Raw genomic sequence first — 17,267 nt, 5'->3', positions numbered from 1 at the left:
ACTATTTAAGGGGTTAAGTAAAGTGGACTTACTTCAGTAAAAATGTAACTTAAAAGAGTTAACAAGCGAGCCATCGCGATCGTCATATCATAATTATTTTCAATGGAGTTCGGTGTAATCTAAAAGTGCACATGTAATGAGAATGGCATCCGTTAGTGTTTGCATATTCATTGTTTCTGGATGTTCAAATGAGAAAAATTATAATCATTTGTAAGAATTTATAATTAGGTTATTCAACTTTTTTGTTGTTATTAGTTATTATTCAAATCAGTCTTTTTCATGAGTTAAAATGTTGTCTTTAAAAAGTTCTTTTATCATCATCATGTTATCATTTGTGGAGCTTTAAGTCTACCTTTTATTTTTGTTCACTGTTTTTGTATGAGAAAGCAATTATCTCTAGAGACTTACACAATTTGAAACTATATATCTATAAATAATGCACTATAAGTGAATGCTATTTTCTTGCACATGGCATTATTTATAGACACACTCAGTGGACCCAGACAAAGCTGTCCAGATTCTACCCAGAGTCAAATCCTCAACTGTGTGCTGATCACATTGATGGTAGTTGAGTGTGTAGAACCAATACTTTAATGCTGCCAAAGATCACACAACTCCTACAGGGGGAAAAAGGAACACATATACTAATATCTCACACAATAAGGTTCACCTCATCCTGATGACACACTCATTAGTTGCAATAACACGACGTTAGTGTTTTTTCATTGTCATTTCACTTTAATATTGTAACCCCACCTAATTCTATTTCCGCTTCCCCCAATGTTTTCCTTGTAGGCTACCCTGTTGAATGGCTCCATCGTGCATAGCTGTGGCCAAATCTGGACACTGCATATCTGCTGAAGTACAGTCAGGAATAACAACTGGAGTCAAGCAGACAAATATATGAGGGTTGAAGGGACCAGAGGAATTTTTTTCTCGAGGATTTTTGAAATTCATGACCAAATTTGATGTTATCAACAAAAGCGGTTTTGTTTTTCATCATGGTTAAACAGCTATGTTTTTTTTTTTATCAAACTTTTAATATGAGGAAGCATTTTTTCTCTTCCAAAATTAGATGCAATGGAGAACTCCACCAGCGCTCTTTCCTATGAATGGGAGTATTATTATGATTATATTGATCCTGTGATCGTGGATGAGAGCAAGCTGAAATACAATAAGTGTGAGTTTATATCCTTTATAACATTTTTGTATATTTCTTCTTATGTTACATGATAACAGCAAATCTCCTCTTCCCTTTCAGACTCAGTGGTTATTATATTTTGGATAATTCTGGCTGCTTTTGTGGGATTCCTATTTCTCAGTCTGAATCTAATGTCTCGCAGTGGGAACTTGCCATGGTAAATGTGATACATCAGCTTTAAAAGTCTCGTTGCCTTCCAGTTATTAGTCATACATTTAAATAGTTATATGCTAAATGTGCTATCGCTTTAAAGTTTTTAAATTCTCCTTTTCATTATTATTGCAGGAGCCAGAGATCCAAAATCAAAGAACAACACAGAACATCCATTGCTTGATTACTGTAAGGCTGAATCCGAATGAGCCCTTTTTACATATATACAGTAAATGCAAGTGTTAAAAACTGAGGTGGTGGTCTGCTTTTGAAATTAAAAACTAGAATGATGAAAATACAGCTGTGGAGATGTCAAGGAAAATAATAATAAATCATTCATTCTGCTACAATTTCACTGAAATCTATGAAGTGCAAGGCTGCCTTTACCATGAACCAATCTGCAAAATGACTAATTATTATCTTGTGTTTTTACCAACAATGTGGACTCTGGCCTCAATGTTAAGGGGACAAGGACAGAGCACTTGAGCTTCATTGATAAGGCAACGTTTTTTTAAACTTTGAATGCAATTTCCTGAATTCAGTCATCTTTTGTGTCCTAAAACTCACAAAAATTCACATACACAACACAAACTTAAAAATAGATTTGTAAATCAACGTTTTATGATGGAGCCTTTTACAAATGTTTACAAAATATCTTTAACATTTTTACAAGAAACAAACATGGTAGCAAAATGAAAGAATACAGGCTTTCTTGTAATGAAATATATTTAAAAGAACACAGCAGTGTTCAGATGTCATATTTAACTCTTCATGGCGATGATGTCGTTACAGATGGCTCTGATGGCAGTTTCAGTCAGTGAAGATTTGGACCCTTTCTGTCTCTTACACTTGGCTCTGGTCACCAAACTCACATGAGACAGGAACAGTTCTGCTGAGTTGGCTCCACTCCACAACTCATGGATGTACAATGCCAACAGGAACAGCCCGGCTTTTAGAGAGGAGAAAATGAGAGGCTTAATTTACTCACACATTTACAACTAATTACAAATATGTCATTTAGCGAAGTGTGCATTTTTTGTTGAAGGACACTCCCATTGAAAATACTGACTGACAAAGGATTGAACCTGTATTGGATTGATATTTGGTATAAAAAATGTCTTTCCTGTGATATAACCTCTGATTTAGTTTTAGTTAGTATGCATTGTACTGTGTATGTCAAAGCAATCTATCCTTCCGAAGTAGCTATATCTGTCACAAGTGTGTGTTAAAATCATGTTTCTCCTTCTTGCCTGAGGGCAGAGTTACACAAGTCTGTATCTTCAGTAGGCAATGATTTGTTCTGTGTATGGCTTTTTGACTAATGCTTAATGGTAAAAAATGGTATATATATATATATATATAATCTTTAACTTAACATGTAATGTGATTAAGCAAACACACTGATTGCATTGTTTTACAGGAGCACAGCCCCAGTAACACTGATGTGAACTACAATAAATGTGGCAAAACCAAATAATGTAATTGATTTTATTAGTAGACTGTTGAACTGAGCAAAGTAAATGTTTAATGTTATTTAACACCAGATAAAAAATCTTCATTTGGAAAAACACATTCCTAAGTTTGCCTCAAGCTAAAATGAAGCGTCAGCAGTCTGAGTTGGACAAATCCAGTGAAAATCTTACAAACTTACAGTATTTTTAGGACAAAATTCTTTCATTGTGTCTGTATCCCTCTGCTGTGGCTCAGTGAGCAAAAACATAGTCTGCTGAAGCACAATGAGGGAATGTAAAACAGAGTACTGTAACTTTGGAACGCCCCCACTTGATTTGATTAATCTAGCCTGCTGAAGCCTTTTCTGTACTTAAGTTAACTTTAGAAATTGATTTTTATGCCAAATAAGGACTGTAGAGAGCGAAAAAGCAGCTGCATAGTCTCACATTTGAGAACCTAGAACTCTAATGTTTGGAGGTTTTGCTTGAAGAAACAACTTAAATGCAACGTGCCTTCTTTTAACTACTAGTCACCAACATAATCTGTTGATAAGGTGAGAGGGTCTTACCATGTTTAGACTGATCATTGGTGACTTCTGGCAGGCAAGCAGAGACAACAGCCTGATGTAGGTCTGGAAGTTGCCCTTGGCTCTCGAGTAAGTGCCTCATAATGCTGGTAAACAGCTGGAAGGTTTCTATTCTTGCTGAAATCGTGGAATGACACTGAGCTTCGAAGGCCTGATGGTAGAGTCGAAGCAGGTCTGCTTTCAGGCCAGGATCGAGTAACACACCATTCACAATTTCTCTGTGTTTTATCACAGCCTTTTCGACCCAGCGCAAGAAGTTTTTTGTTCTTTCCTCATCGTACGAGTCCTCTACTAAGCACCTCAGGGACCACTTGGTGAGCAGGTGCGCAGTATCACAAGCCAACCTACTGGAATCCACGTTGTCTCTTGGCTGAGCTGGCTGGGGTTCAGTGAGAGGAAACGCGGGCTCCCAGTGGACAAAGATATTGCTGAGGTAAAATTTACACTCTGTCAAGAGACTCTCTTCTTGTTTCTCCGTTTCAGTGTCCTCTGCCAGGTTCTCCTTTCGTGTGCGGGCCTGGGAAAAGGAACCTTTACCCCGGGCCTTATCCTTCCCCGTCCCTGAGGAGGAAATTGAACAAAGTTATTTATCCCATTAAAAATAAAAGGAATGATTTAGATTCTGTGAAGAAGAACAAAGCTCTAAATTCTCCAATGTTTTTAAAGGAAAAACTATGACAGAGTCTAGCATGTAATGTGATTACAGGAAACAGTGTGATACATTGTAAGCCCTGTGAAGAGTTAATATATATACTATATATATAGTATATTCATTTCCCTACTGAGAAGATGGGGTCAGCAAAATCAGCAATCCCAGAGCGCTTATTGACTGGAGCTGGTACAGTTGATATAGTATTTGACTTTAGGTTATGAAACACTGATACTGAATAATTATCAGAAGTTATGTTTTTAGGCTCTGTTTTTTTTTATATTCAAATGCCTTATAGCATCAACAGAACAGTTAAATTGGAATATATTGCGACAAAGGCCTGCTGTTTAGCCACAAAGCAGTCACATTAAACAAAAAATAACATATTAGAAACATTGTTTTCCCTTCTCTGGTATCTACAGTCTTTTGTAAGCGGTTATATTATTACCAAAGCCATGCAAAATCTGTTGGAGCAAACATCAGAAATATAAATAAATAAAATTCAATAATTCAAATAAAGTTCAACTTGTGATAGCCATTTCTATTTTTGATGATGCCCTTTGTTGAAGTTTGGAATTGTTGTGACTGCTACACCTGCAGTTTGAGCACAGCTCAATCTGGCCTCTTTGGTTTTATTAGCTGTGTAATGTTGCTCTGAAATCTTGCATATCAGAAGGCTGAATTCAACCTTTTATGACCCACAACTGTAGCAGTGTTAATAATAGTCATTAACTCCTTTTCCATGAGGTGTTTCATTATTTTGTATTTGTTGAAGGTACATTTATCAGCACTTACCCAGCAATTCCTTCACTTTGTGTTTTTCAGACAAGGCTTGTATCTGGGTAAGGAGAGCTTTGCTATGGGAGAGGGACGCCCAGCAGCGGAGCAGAGTGAGAGCCTCGGTAGCAGAGAGAGGCTGGGGGTGGAGTGTGAGCCAGTCAGCCTGTTGGTTTACACTGAGAGCTGTCCCACGATGCTTCAGCACAGAGCAAAGAGTGTGCAGGAACTGGTTGAGCTGAGCGGCCTTCACACCCAACCTGACAGGAGCAGATCAAACAAACATTGACATCCTTGACCAAAGGACAGTTCTTTTTTATGGGTCAGCAATGACCCTTTTTATTATAAGTTCTGGGTCAAGTGCCTGAACAATAACCTGACACACAAGTTAAGAGTACTCCACCAATTTAGGATTGCACTCCCATGACATTGACGGAAGACCACAATGGATGCAGCAGAACCAGAGTGCCTACATTACTAGCTACTGGCAGTTACAAAGAAGTGAGGTCTGGAGCCCTCACTTCTTTGTAACTCTGCGACCACAGATTTTTCTTTTCATTTTAAACTTACTGACTTGAGCCTAAACTAACATGGTCTAAAATTACATCAGATTTTGTGCAACTTTCTCTAGAGCCACAAAAGGCTTTATATAACTTTTTTATATAAGCAGTAGTACGCCCCAAGATCTGTAAAGACTTTAATGTTAAAAAATGGAGAAGTTCCCCCTTAAATAACATTTACAATTTCACTGTGTTGAATGTGTTTAATGTTTATAACTCTTTACCTGAGGTGTCTGCTGATAGTTGATGCCACACACAAGAATTCACAGATGAGTGGGAGTGGGAGACACTTCACTGAGGTCTGAGACTTCTCCTCTGTAGAGGTTTTGCTTCCATCTGCTTGCTTCTCCTTCTGCCCAAGGTTAGTAAACCACAGCTTATGGAGCAGGTCTATGATGGCACTTAGCATATGCTGGTCTAGATTCCTGAGGACAGTAAGTACAGACTCTTGTAGTAAATATGAATGAACACACTTTTGTAGTAATATGAATAAAAATAACAAAATGAAGAGCTAAAATTAAAAATGGACCTCACTCTCATGCTCACCTTTTTTCAACCACCTGTATAATCCAGGTTAGAAGCCCACAGCTTTTGGTGAGGTTGTATGCTGCTTTGTTCACATGGGCAGCATGGCACAACACCCTGATGATCTGTGCCTAGTGGAAATAGATGTACATAAGACTTTATTTTGTTTGGTGAATTCCTTTCTTCACAGAGTTTAAGTCTTTCATGATTTTATTGCTAATGTGTTGCATCACTACGATTCCCACAGTGTGTACCTGGGAGTGCTCATCACACAGAGGGCTGCTGCTGAAGCCTAATAGGCTCTGAAAGACGCCCTGTTGGTCGCATAATTCATAACAGTGTCCATCGCTTAGCCCTTCCTCCAGCACACTCAGGATCCACTCTCGTTCCATCTTGTGCTGCAGAACAAACAGACAGACAGTCAGTCACCCTCCCCTGACAGACCCCCACCATAGTAACAGATAACATCGGTCTTAAAAACATTGAGCTGAGCAACACACACAGATGAAGGTTGAATCTTATTGACACAAGCAGGGTCTGTTTGTGCAGTCATGTATTTAGCCAGGGTAAATGTCCACAATCACAATAACTGGCAGAACAGGAAAACAAAAACTGTTTTTAGCAGTTTCCTTGAGCACTTTACCTCCAAGTCAAAGCCATAGAAGAGCTTAAAGAACTCAGGAACTCTTCTGAAGTCCAAACTCTGATGGGACAGCAGAAACCTGTTTAACACCACATACATGTGGTCCTCTGGGATATAAGGAAAAACAAGAAAAAAAAGGTTAATGATTCAGAGGGCAGAGTTGACTACTGCAGCTGTCAAGAGCAGAATATACTGTGTTTAGAAATGCAACAAATAACACATACAAAAAGATTAAAATGTCAACATTTACATCTCTACTAGTTTAAAAATGTTTAAACGAGCCTTATGCAAACAAATATCCTTATGCAAACACCACTTGCCAAATTCCAAAGGTCAGGGACAAACTTCAGCTAGGTTTTTAGGGTTACACACCAGGTTTGAGCATCTGCTGAGCCACTTTGGTGATATATGTGGTCAGGACAAATGGAAGTCTTTGATTCTGCTGGCGAACTCCATTCTTCATAGTGTCCATCAAGTACAGCAGCTGTTTGTAAAACAAAAAAAAACAACCACATCAAACAATCTCAGTGTTGTTTTTGGAGGGGATTCACGCACAGATAGACCACCTCCTAGACACTTTACCTGTTTCTTCTCTCTGAATCGAGCGCCCTCCAGGTGTTGGTAGAAGCAGCTGAGCACATGGTACGCTGCCGCTCTCACCTTTGGGTCGTAGCTACTTAGGGCCATTACAGTTACTCCAAAGGCATGAATGGATACAAACTTCAGGCAGTCAATCACACACTCTGTCACAGAGAGGACAAAAAAATGCAACACATATGAGCTGATGACCAAAACAGCTTTAGAGGAATGACGGCAGCAATGAAATACTCACCTGGTCCCAGGATGGTGCTGAACAGAGGTAAAAGGAAACAGGGATCATACAAATTCCCATGGTCCTTCACTTCATTTTTATTGTATAGCAGCTCTTTCTCATCCTATGAAAGAATCCAATTTAAATATAAATAATTAAAACAGTTTAGACATTTCAAACTCTATGCATAAAACTGAAATCATCTGTATGGCTTGAAAGCACTAGAGGTATCATATATGTTTGTATGTATTATATATTTTTGTTGAAATTTGGGTGAACGGTCCCTTTAGGGCCGCTTATAATAAAAAGTTTCAGAAAGTAAACATGCATTAAAATGCCAACCTGCGGGATGATTCTGCGCTGTTGGGGAAAGTGTGCAATGGTTTGAAGCATCCTGTCAGTATTCAGCAGGGCCAGCAGGTCGTCTGAGCTCGCCTGCTTCCACAGAGAAGCTCCAAGGCTTTTCCTGGTCTTGTGGTGTTCCACAGCTGCTGGACCCCACAAGATGGATCTGCAGTTGAAAACCCACACTGAGTATTTGCAACTAATAAATGTACTTGTTGGATGTAGAACACACAAAATAAAGGTAACTTACTGAAATTTTAGAAGACTGACATTGTTTTTTTCATATTCCTGAAGAAGTAGCAATAGTTTCTGATCTGTAAAACAAAATAAGATGTAAAAGACAAAAAGGACAACAAACACACAAAAAGCATAAAAATACTTTGATTTCCTGTATTACCTGTAGTACTCAGTGTAGCTCCATATGCTCCCAAAAGTACTACAAAGTGATTGATATTGCAGACTGTTGGGCATTTCTTAACCAGGCAGAAAAGGAGGGACACTAATGCCTCTGAAATTACAACAAAATAAGTGTTTGTGTTCAATATTAATATAAACAATTGAAGAATGTAATTTATTCTTTTCATCATTTCCATTTGATTGCATACAAACCTTTAGCTTTACACTTGCTTGGCTCTTCATCAGATTCCAACATGGTGGGCAGGAACAGTGAATGGCTGCTTGCCATCATATGAAGGGTGGATAAAGGTATCAGATCCTTCTTGGCTTCGCTGTCACCATGCATCACTTCCAACAGGTTTGTCAAGGTGTTCAAGTAGTGGTGATCTCTGTATCTATATCTACAGTAGAAGATTAGAATTTAAGGTCACTTATTTAAAAGGAATCTTATATGACACTCTTTATCAAACATTTACCACAAAGAACAAATATCTTACTTCAGTCCATTCTTCACAAAGCTGTTCCATTCAGATGCAGTGACGTCGTCAAAGGATGTCTGTGTAATAAGGATAAATTATGAAATGAATGAAGTAAAACCAAAAATGTGATGTATGTGTGAGGAATTGGACCTACCAGGAGTTTCTGCAGTCTGTCCAAGATGCTCTGCTCCTGTGTTGATGTGGAAGTAGTCTGATCTTTGGTTTGACTGTAAGAAGCAATAAGACACTTGAAGGCAGCAGTGGTGACAGACCTCATCCAGGTTTCTTGCTCTTCTGGGCAATCAGCCAATTTCTCAGTGAAGACATCTACAAGTTGCCATCTGGAAGAGAAAGCGATGTATTTAGTCAATCAATTCTGACACAGATAATTTATTTTTAGTATTTGAGTTAAATATGACCTTTCAAAACTGTCCACTTTTTGAAGAGCCTCAGGAAGGATATTGATCAAGTCCCTGATGTCGTTGATATTTGCAGAGAGTTTGATCAGACTGGCTAGTATTTCAACAGACTGAGCTCCAGAGTCTTCTGCCAGGTTTCCATGAACAACCTGGATCAATTTGGTCAGCAGCCCTTGCTTCAAGGCCTTTAAAACCTCTTTTTGCACTACAAAAACACAACATTTAACATATTTAATATGCAAGTGACAACAACATCAACAACAGAATTTATGCCACTGTTGTCACATGCTTATGGACAATAGAGAATATGTTTTAGTACAAACCATATGTGGGCCTGGCAGGATCCTCTCTACTTGCCAGATGTAGGTATGTGTTGATCAGTGGAAGAAAGCTTTCTGTCTGGTCTGAGAGCTTCTCCATGTTTGCTGGTTCTAGACACCACAGCTCAAAGCAGAGCCGGTGTGTGGCAGAGTTCTGCAGCAGCAGAGAGCCGATGGCCTGAGTGTCTGGGAGAGGCCTCTGGAGACAATGCAGCAGCACATCAGTTTGAATGAGCTTGGCACTGCCTGGTTCACTGGACAGAGTCTGGAGCAGGAAAGCATCCAGCACAGGGCTGGAGCAGGACAACAGCAGGGTGCCCAGGCCATGGAGGTGTGCCTGTGACAGAAAGATGCCATGGTCCTGGGATGAGTTGTCTTTAGACTCTGTGAGAATCTGCAGTGCTGCGTGACCATAAACACTAAGCTCAGCCTGTGTGCCCTCACTGCCAGGAGAAATGAGGCTCTCATGGGGGAGGAGTAGCAACTTGGACACCACCTCTCGCAAATTGGAGGACTCCATGTAGCTGTGCAGAGACAGGAGGGCCTGGAAAGGTCTGGACTGTTTCTTTGCAGCCTGGGAGCTCTTCTCCATCAATTCTTTAAGCACAGCTTTTTCAACTGCTCCCATGTATGTAGACACAAGGTCTAGGTGACCCAGATGACTGAGGGTAGGGGCACTGATCTTCAGCAGCGCCAGAATGTCATCACTCAGCTGAGCACAAAGACGCTTTAGTTTGACAGGGTTCAGCGTGTGAGGAGGCAAAGCAGCCAGCTCAAGAGCCAGATACCACTGTTCCAAACACTGATGCTTGAAGATGGAGCCAAGTGCAGAGATTAGGATCTAAACAGAGAGAGGGTGTCATATAAGCATCAGCAGCTCTACAAATAGTAGAAATTATATTTGATATCCTTGGTCATAGTTTCAACAAAAACCCTCCATGAAATAAAATGTATTGTAAAAGCTGATTTATTAAACCTGCTCTTTGCTGGCCTCTACTGTGGATGACTGGTTGATTTCCAGGAAGAGGTCTGATCCTTCTTGGGAGTTCTCTGCTGCCGGCTCTGAGTTTGTGGTCACCTGGACGTCTAGAAGCTTGGTTACCAAATCTTGGAGTATTCCCATTAAGGTCTTCAAAAGGGCAGCTCCTGTGTCTTTGGAGAACTGTGTAGAAAAAGAATTATGATGTTGTGGATATGTTTGACTTAGTGACTTTGAAGTGAGCTTGGAGCTTGTTTTGTGCTCTTACTGTGCCAAAGTTCTCCAGCGTTGATTTGATGTAGAGTAATATCTGCCTGACTGCTAGAGGAAATTCTGCTATCGACGTGGAAGCAAGAGTCTCCTCCATATTCTTCCTGAAGGTATCGTCAAGCAAACTGATCAGCCCTTTGCAATATGCAGACGTCATCAGTGCAGTAAATGAAGTTGAAGCAAGCAATCCCATTGACTGGCATTCAGACGACTTGAACTGTTAAAAAAAGAGATGTTATTTTACTTGGAATAAACAAGAATGAGTGTATCACCAATTTGGTTAAATCGTGTCATAGTACCACTGAAAACTGACCAGTTCCTCTCGGGCCTGCTGTGGGACCCATTTGGAGTAATACTGATGAAGGTGTATGATGGAGGGATGAGGAGAAGCAGACGGTTCGGATGACAGAAGCTCTTTATCATACTGCAGCAGAGCCAGACAGAGGGGGAGAGGCTCTCTCTGACAGTGCAGCACATCTGAGAGCACCGCACACAAGTACTCATACACGACCCCTGAGGGCAGAAACACAGATCAACACTACAACACACCACACGATCAGTTCTGATATATCTATTTATAAATGATCTGTGGATGGACGACAGCAACAGTTACTAAGGAGTAAAACTGCTGAAAAAAGCACCATCAGGAAAGAGAAACCACTTTTTAAGCACAAAGAACAGGCTTCATTTGAAGAAATGTAAATTTTCTTCCCATTACAAGTGATTCCACTCTCTGCATTTTAATGTGCTATACTGTATCCACTATTTGTTCCATGTTTAGTAGATGTGCTTTACCCTTATCTGCTGGAAGTTTGTTTCGGACCTCCAGAGCAGCAGGTACCACCGCGCTGAAGGGGAAGGTCTGAATGATGAGGTCTTCATTCAAAGATGGCCCAAACTCCTCCATCTCACCTTCATTACCCTCCATAATGACATCCAGCATGTCCAAGACATCTATAATAAATTAGAAAAGAAAATTACCACACAGCCTGTTAGAAATCTACTTTGATTCAATCTTTAGATGCTCACCATCTATGTGTGAGACAGGAATACTGGCAGCATCTCCCTCCTGGCTACTCAGGTTAGCTTGCAGATAAGCTGCCTCCTGAACCAGGCTGGCAACCTTATCTGTGTATGTGTAGGAATTGCACACCAATTTCACCAAAACCTTGAATGAGAGACCAGAGACTTTGTCATCAATTATAACTACTAGGGCATGATTCAAAATGTCTAATTTCATCTAAACGACAGTATAACAGTAGTGGATAGAAATGTTGAGATTTAATCAAATATGCTAAATAGTTGGGCTCACCCTCTCCAAGAACTGGATGACAGTCTCTTGTTGGCTTGGATCTACTCGGGCCAGCTGGTCAAGCCAGAGCTCAAGTTCAGACCAGGTGTACTCAAACACTCCACTGTCTTTAAGCACCTGAAGAAAACACAAGACAGTTGTTCATCTTTTTCAAGCATCCACATTACTTTGGGAGAAATTTGTATATTCATGTGAAAAAACAAACAAAAGAACTCTTTGTCTATGCTGTTTTTCTACATTAAATCATGAATAGAGTATACTATTTTACTGCAGCATCATTATGCTTCTTAAATGCAGCAAACTAACTGCCTCCTGATGTAGCTGAAGTACTGCTACAGTGACAAATCCTCTAGGAATGAAGCTGTGTCCATAGATTTTATGATTAATATAAATTCACCAAGCAATGCTGGGTTATTGACACTCACACTGCAGGCTGAAAAGAAATGCATGCTGAGAGAGGGCAAAAGAAAAGGAAATGTTGGTTACTTTTAGAACGAGCATCCGTGTGGAGGTTTTCAGGTGGCTGCTGCTGCTGCTGACAAACATCTTGAGAAGCAGGTAAAGCACCGACTTCTCTCCTGATGATGATTCAGTATCAGTGACATCCTGAGAAACAAAAGCCCAACAATATACAACTATGAAAACAATACTAAGAACAACAAAAGACCCTTAAAGCATGAACTGCTGATAATAAAAAGTTAAAACAGAAATCTTCACCTGTAAGCGGAACCAGGAGAACTTGCTTGCGGGGAGATCTAAGGCCAACTGTAGAATCTGGTACTGCAGAACTGGGGGGGCTTCTTCTCTCATTCCTTTCTCTGACACAATCCCTTGAGAGGTAAAGAAAAGGTAAAGAAGAGGTTAAGAACTTTGAAGCACCAAACTCAAAAAACATATATGTACACAAACTCAGTGATTAAACAGAACATTACCTTTTAAGAGCTTGCTGAAGTCAAATTTGCACTGGCTAACCAGATGTGGCACGACCTTCTGGTAAAGACATATGACCTGGAGAATCAGGGCCTTCAGCAGGATGACCTCAGCTGTCTCAGCAACTGCTCAACAAAAAATACAATTCAATTCATATTTACTGGTCATCTCCTTTGTCTTACATGACTGATAAGAATAAATTAATATACATGTACAGTAACCATTATTACCAGGGGCTTCATTTTTAGTGTCTGTCTGTTCAGCACTCCCTTCATTTTTGGTAGTTTTTCCTTCACCTTCCGTCTTTTCCTTCTTGGACAGTGATTGCCACTTTGCAACGATGCTCGTCATATCGGGCAAAATCTGATACGGAGCACAAAAAGAGCAGATCTGAGTTGTGGAAATGCAAAGTAAAAATTTAATTTGTGGGTACTAAGACAGCACAATCCAGCATTTACCTTGCTTAGTGTCTCTCTGTACTGCTGCACCAAGTCCTCCATCATGTCAACAGTGTATACATCTGAGCTGTGCCACTCAGACTTATCCAAAAGATACTCCATATTCTTATTGACCTTTTTCAGGATGAAATTGATCATGGACAGTGTTGTGAGCTGCACTGCTGTGTTAGCAAGCTGTCAGACACAAGAGAAGACATTTAGAAAAGATATGACCAGATACTGTACATGTTCAGTGTTTAGTGGTACTGCTGCAACAACCACACAGATAGATTTTTATGAGGCTCAGTCACTTACACTGAGGCCTTGTGTGAAGAAAGCCTTGTTACAGACCGGAGGAAGCGATATCACCATAATCATAGAGAGCAGGCGAGGGAGAGGGATGACCTCACTTGTTTGTAACACTGTGGAGATCTCTGGCTGGGCCTCATAGATCTGATTTAAAAATGTGAAGAGGACGATTATTTTCTTTTAAAAAAAGACAAGGAAATTGTTGCTAACAATGATAAACAAATACAGCAGCAATCATCACCTTTTTAAGCAACTTGACATTGTCCTGCCAAGCACTTTTGGGGCGGGGGGTGTATGAATACTGAGTCTCCTTGAAGTATCGGGACAGGATGTCAGGACTAACTTTCAGCACGTTCACCACCAGCTCCGCCACCAGTTCATCCTCTGTTGCTTGTTTCAGCCCCACGACGAACTGAAGCAAGACGATGTTGCCAGCTCTGTCAAAAAAAAAGTCATATCCTACGATCAGTTTGAGGAGTTTAAAGAGTAGTGCAACTTGATATCATATAGATGACTTACCTGCTGGCTGTACCCAAGCTGACATCATGAAAGCTGATTCCATTCTTACGAGAGCAACACAGGTCAAGAAGGAAACTGTGGACAAGCTCCCGTACAACTGGTATCCCAGCATGCTCCGAGTCCTCCACCATCTTACAAAAAAAAAAAAAATTTAGACCACATAGCACAAGAGCAAAGATGGGTGACATAGCTTTTGTTTCAACAGACATTCCACTTCAATGTTTGCTGATTTTATTATGTGTGATGTACTGTTGTTGTTTAATGTGTGTTTTGTAAATAAAATGCATTCTTATTATTGTTATTATTATTATAAACTTACTGTGTCATCATTGGTGGTTGCATCCACAATCCCGTTCCATTTGTATAAAGATGCTATGTTGGCTAACACAGCAGGTGTGAAAAAACGCACCTTCTGTGTTTTACTAATAGCTTTGTGTAACACAACCTGCAGCAAGACAAAAATAAATAAATATAATCAAATCAAAAAAACAAATCATAAATCACATGGAAAGTGTGAACAGATGAGCACTACACACTTACTCTGGTCTTCAGTGTGGACAAAATCAGATTAACGATGGACATCCTGTCCTCCTTCAGCCCTGTATTCAGGATCTCCGGCAGAAGCTCTATCACAAAAAATGTATGTTATCAACACGTCCAAAGTACTGTAAATGTTTTAAATCCATATGTAGTTATTACCTTTGATTTCTAATATCTGTCCAACTGTTGCATTGTCTCCAGACACCAGAAAGGACAGCACAAACTGGATGAAAGCCATGCGGACATCAGGTCTTCCCTGGAAAAGATGTTTTTAATAGTACATATACAAATGTCATAATCTTTACAGTACTTCAAAAACTCCACTACAGCTCACCTTCTTATCCTTTCTTTTAGCGAGTCCAGTCAGAACTTTATTAATGTGGATGTGACTGAAGACCTCTCTGGCAGCCTCTGCACCCTGAGACACTAAGGCGGACAGGAAACTGAGGGACTGGCGGACAAACCTGTGTACGAGTGAGAAGAAAATAAGAGTCAGACATCAGGAAACTTTTCAAATTGTGCTAATGAATACACATTTTAGGTCCACGTGCTGAGCTCAAATGACACCAACCTGTGATTTTCTGAATGGAAAGAGCCCTGGAGAAGTTTCATGTAGCTAGAAACAGTCTTTTTCACAACGGCGTTGCCGACCATGTTGAAGTGGGACAAGTCACTGGCTGTTCTTAGAAGGATCATCTCCAAACTCTCAAAGATCAGCATCAACTGAACAAAAGGAAGATTAGATAAAGGGTGGAGGGGTGTGATCAGACTCTGTCATTATATCTACAACATCACAATCAGAGGAAGAGAAGACATTACATTCTCAACTTACCTCACTCTCCATTTGCTTGTCTCCTTCCAGCAACTTGAAGATTTCTGCACACTCCATAGAGATTTTAATATAGCCTTCAACCACATCATAAAGATCAGAGGATGGCAGCTTCTTGGCATGTGATATGAATGTTTGCAGTCCTGCAGGTGACACAACGTCAAAATGAACCAAGACCGGATGGATGGAGAGATAGAAGAGTTTATAAATGAATAATGAGACTTGTATCACTTGTGTTAAATGGTATGACATTAATTTATACGTATACACTCACCCTTCATGGCTGTAGTGGGCTCCTTCAGCATGGCTTTAAACACAGTCCCATTGAACTCAGAGGAAGCTGTCTCTTTTTTCACCGGCGTGTTTGACTCCGCAGAGTCTCCATTGTGCCGCTTTTTAGCCATTTTTATCTAAATGAACAACAGATAGAAGTGACTAAGTTATGAATTGATTTTTTGACTCCCCTGCCATACAGTATCGCCGGTGCAGTGGCCCACGTTGCGGTGTAAACAGAAAGCTGTGCAACAAAATTGGCATCCGGCTGGAAATGTCAACTGCTGTCTTTTTGTTCCGCGTCTTCTGGTGACTCACTCACTTCATGTTCATGCTGCATCTTTTGTATCCATCCTCACTTACTGAAGATGCACCATTACTACATAAGTGACAAGAGGAGTAATCTCTCTTCCATATAGACCTGCTGGGCTCAAAGATCTAACTATTCTTTGGAGAAATAAGAGAAAGGTGACAGGCCTACATCCTCAGACCACATAATGAAGATGCTGAACATCTAGGTAAATTATTAACAATTAGTGGGTGAATTCAATTTCTATTTAGGCCTAATTACCTGTTTCTTTATTTTTTCTTTTTTTATACCCTTTTTTTGTTTCATGTATATAGCTACACATGTACACATTATGACTCTTCATGACCATATTTCATGTCAGTCTCTCTAAGGGAAAAATTGTGTAAGGTGTTCTACAAACATCTTAAAGGTAGGAGATGATTAATTTTTCCATAGAGTAAGTATACATTTTTTTTTTGCAAAATATGATATAATTAATAAGAAGTCTGCATTTTGTATTATCTATGTGAAAAACAGGCATGTCGTTGAATAAATATAAACATGGATTTAAATCAAACTCTAATTCTAGTACTGGTTTGGGAAAAAGATTAACTGAAATCCAGAAATGTTTTAATGATTCACAGTACCAAAATAAGTGCATAAATGTTCCGTGGTTGGAAAATACCAGGTTGGATATGAATATTTACAGGATAAAAGAGGATGAGCAATATGCGCATTATGACCAATTTTAACCCTCATACTACCAACATGAATTACAAAATAGGCTTTCTGGGGACCCAAAGAATAAATTACTGTCAGAAACCATTGACATAGCAAATTTATTTCAAAATGTATTTTTTCTCAGAATATTAGAGTTATATTTGTATAATGTGTAAAACTAAAATGTAGAGTTGTTGAAAGAGCTCATGAGGAAATCTGTTGCATCTGTGTATGTCCCCTTCAAAATGACTGACAGAGTGCCCCTACCCCACCTGATGATGTGTGATACTTTAAATTAGGACCCATGGCAAACATGAGCTCTATAAATAGTTATAATAAATTGTCCTTCTATTGAAGTTGCGTAGGCAGAATTGGGTGCTTTATACTAGGGTCCCCTAGGACCCTTATACATTTGCATTTTTAAAAAGCACTAAGTAAAACAGAGAAATAAAACAACAATATGAATTTATTAGGAACAAATCGATTGACAAAGGCATAAAGAAATGGAATGATAGAATAAAGCACACGGGATATGACACCACTAATA

General features: G+C 39.6%; 1 protein-coding gene across 1 annotated transcript; it reads right to left on the bottom strand.

Annotated features, from left to right (window-relative positions):
* Positions 1–1,950: 1,950 nt before the first annotated feature.
* urb1 (URB1 ribosome biogenesis homolog) lies at positions 1,951–15,915 on the bottom strand. Its single transcript, XM_062418943.1, has 39 exons — positions 15,713–15,915; positions 15,442–15,581; positions 15,181–15,332; positions 14,944–15,073; positions 14,769–14,865; positions 14,610–14,695; positions 14,389–14,514; positions 14,070–14,200; positions 13,792–13,987; positions 13,557–13,694; positions 13,263–13,436; positions 13,035–13,167; positions 12,807–12,929; positions 12,592–12,704; positions 12,361–12,480; positions 11,875–11,991; positions 11,592–11,730; positions 11,358–11,516; positions 10,876–11,075; positions 10,561–10,779; positions 10,290–10,475; positions 9,317–10,154; positions 8,994–9,198; positions 8,729–8,915; positions 8,593–8,651; positions 8,309–8,496; positions 8,097–8,207; positions 7,950–8,013; positions 7,697–7,865; positions 7,376–7,478; positions 7,126–7,286; positions 6,916–7,027; positions 6,544–6,650; positions 6,155–6,298; positions 5,922–6,031; positions 5,600–5,800; positions 4,834–5,075; positions 3,372–3,950; positions 1,951–2,300 (listed from the first exon to the last, which is right to left on the bottom strand). Exons 1-39 carry the CDS (start codon positions 15,840–15,842, stop codon positions 2,113–2,115), a joined length of 6,777 nt encoding a protein of 2,258 aa, XP_062274927.1. The 5' UTR covers positions 15,843–15,915; the 3' UTR covers positions 1,951–2,112.
* Between the last annotated feature and the right edge of the window lie 1,352 nt (positions 15,916–17,267).

This window comes from Scomber scombrus, chromosome 5, assembly GCF_963691925.1.
Source record: "Scomber scombrus chromosome 5, fScoSco1.1, whole genome shotgun sequence".
NCBI classification, from domain to species: Eukaryota; Metazoa; Chordata; class Actinopteri; order Scombriformes; family Scombridae; genus Scomber; species Scomber scombrus.
This window is presented reverse-complemented; position numbering and strand designations above follow the sequence as displayed.

Coding starts and splice junctions, on each gene's coding strand:
- urb1 (XM_062418943.1), bottom strand. CDS start 15,842: ATGGCTAAAAAGCGGCACAATGGAGACTCTGCGGAGTCAAACACGCCG. Junction 14,696..14,768: donor ACAGATATTAGAAATCAAAG/GTAATAACTACA, acceptor TTTTTGTGATAG/AGCTTCTGCCGGAGATCCTG. Junction 9,199..9,316: donor TCCTGCCAGGCCCACATATG/GTTTGTACTAAA, acceptor GTGTTTTTGTAG/TGCAAAAAGAGGTTTTAAAG.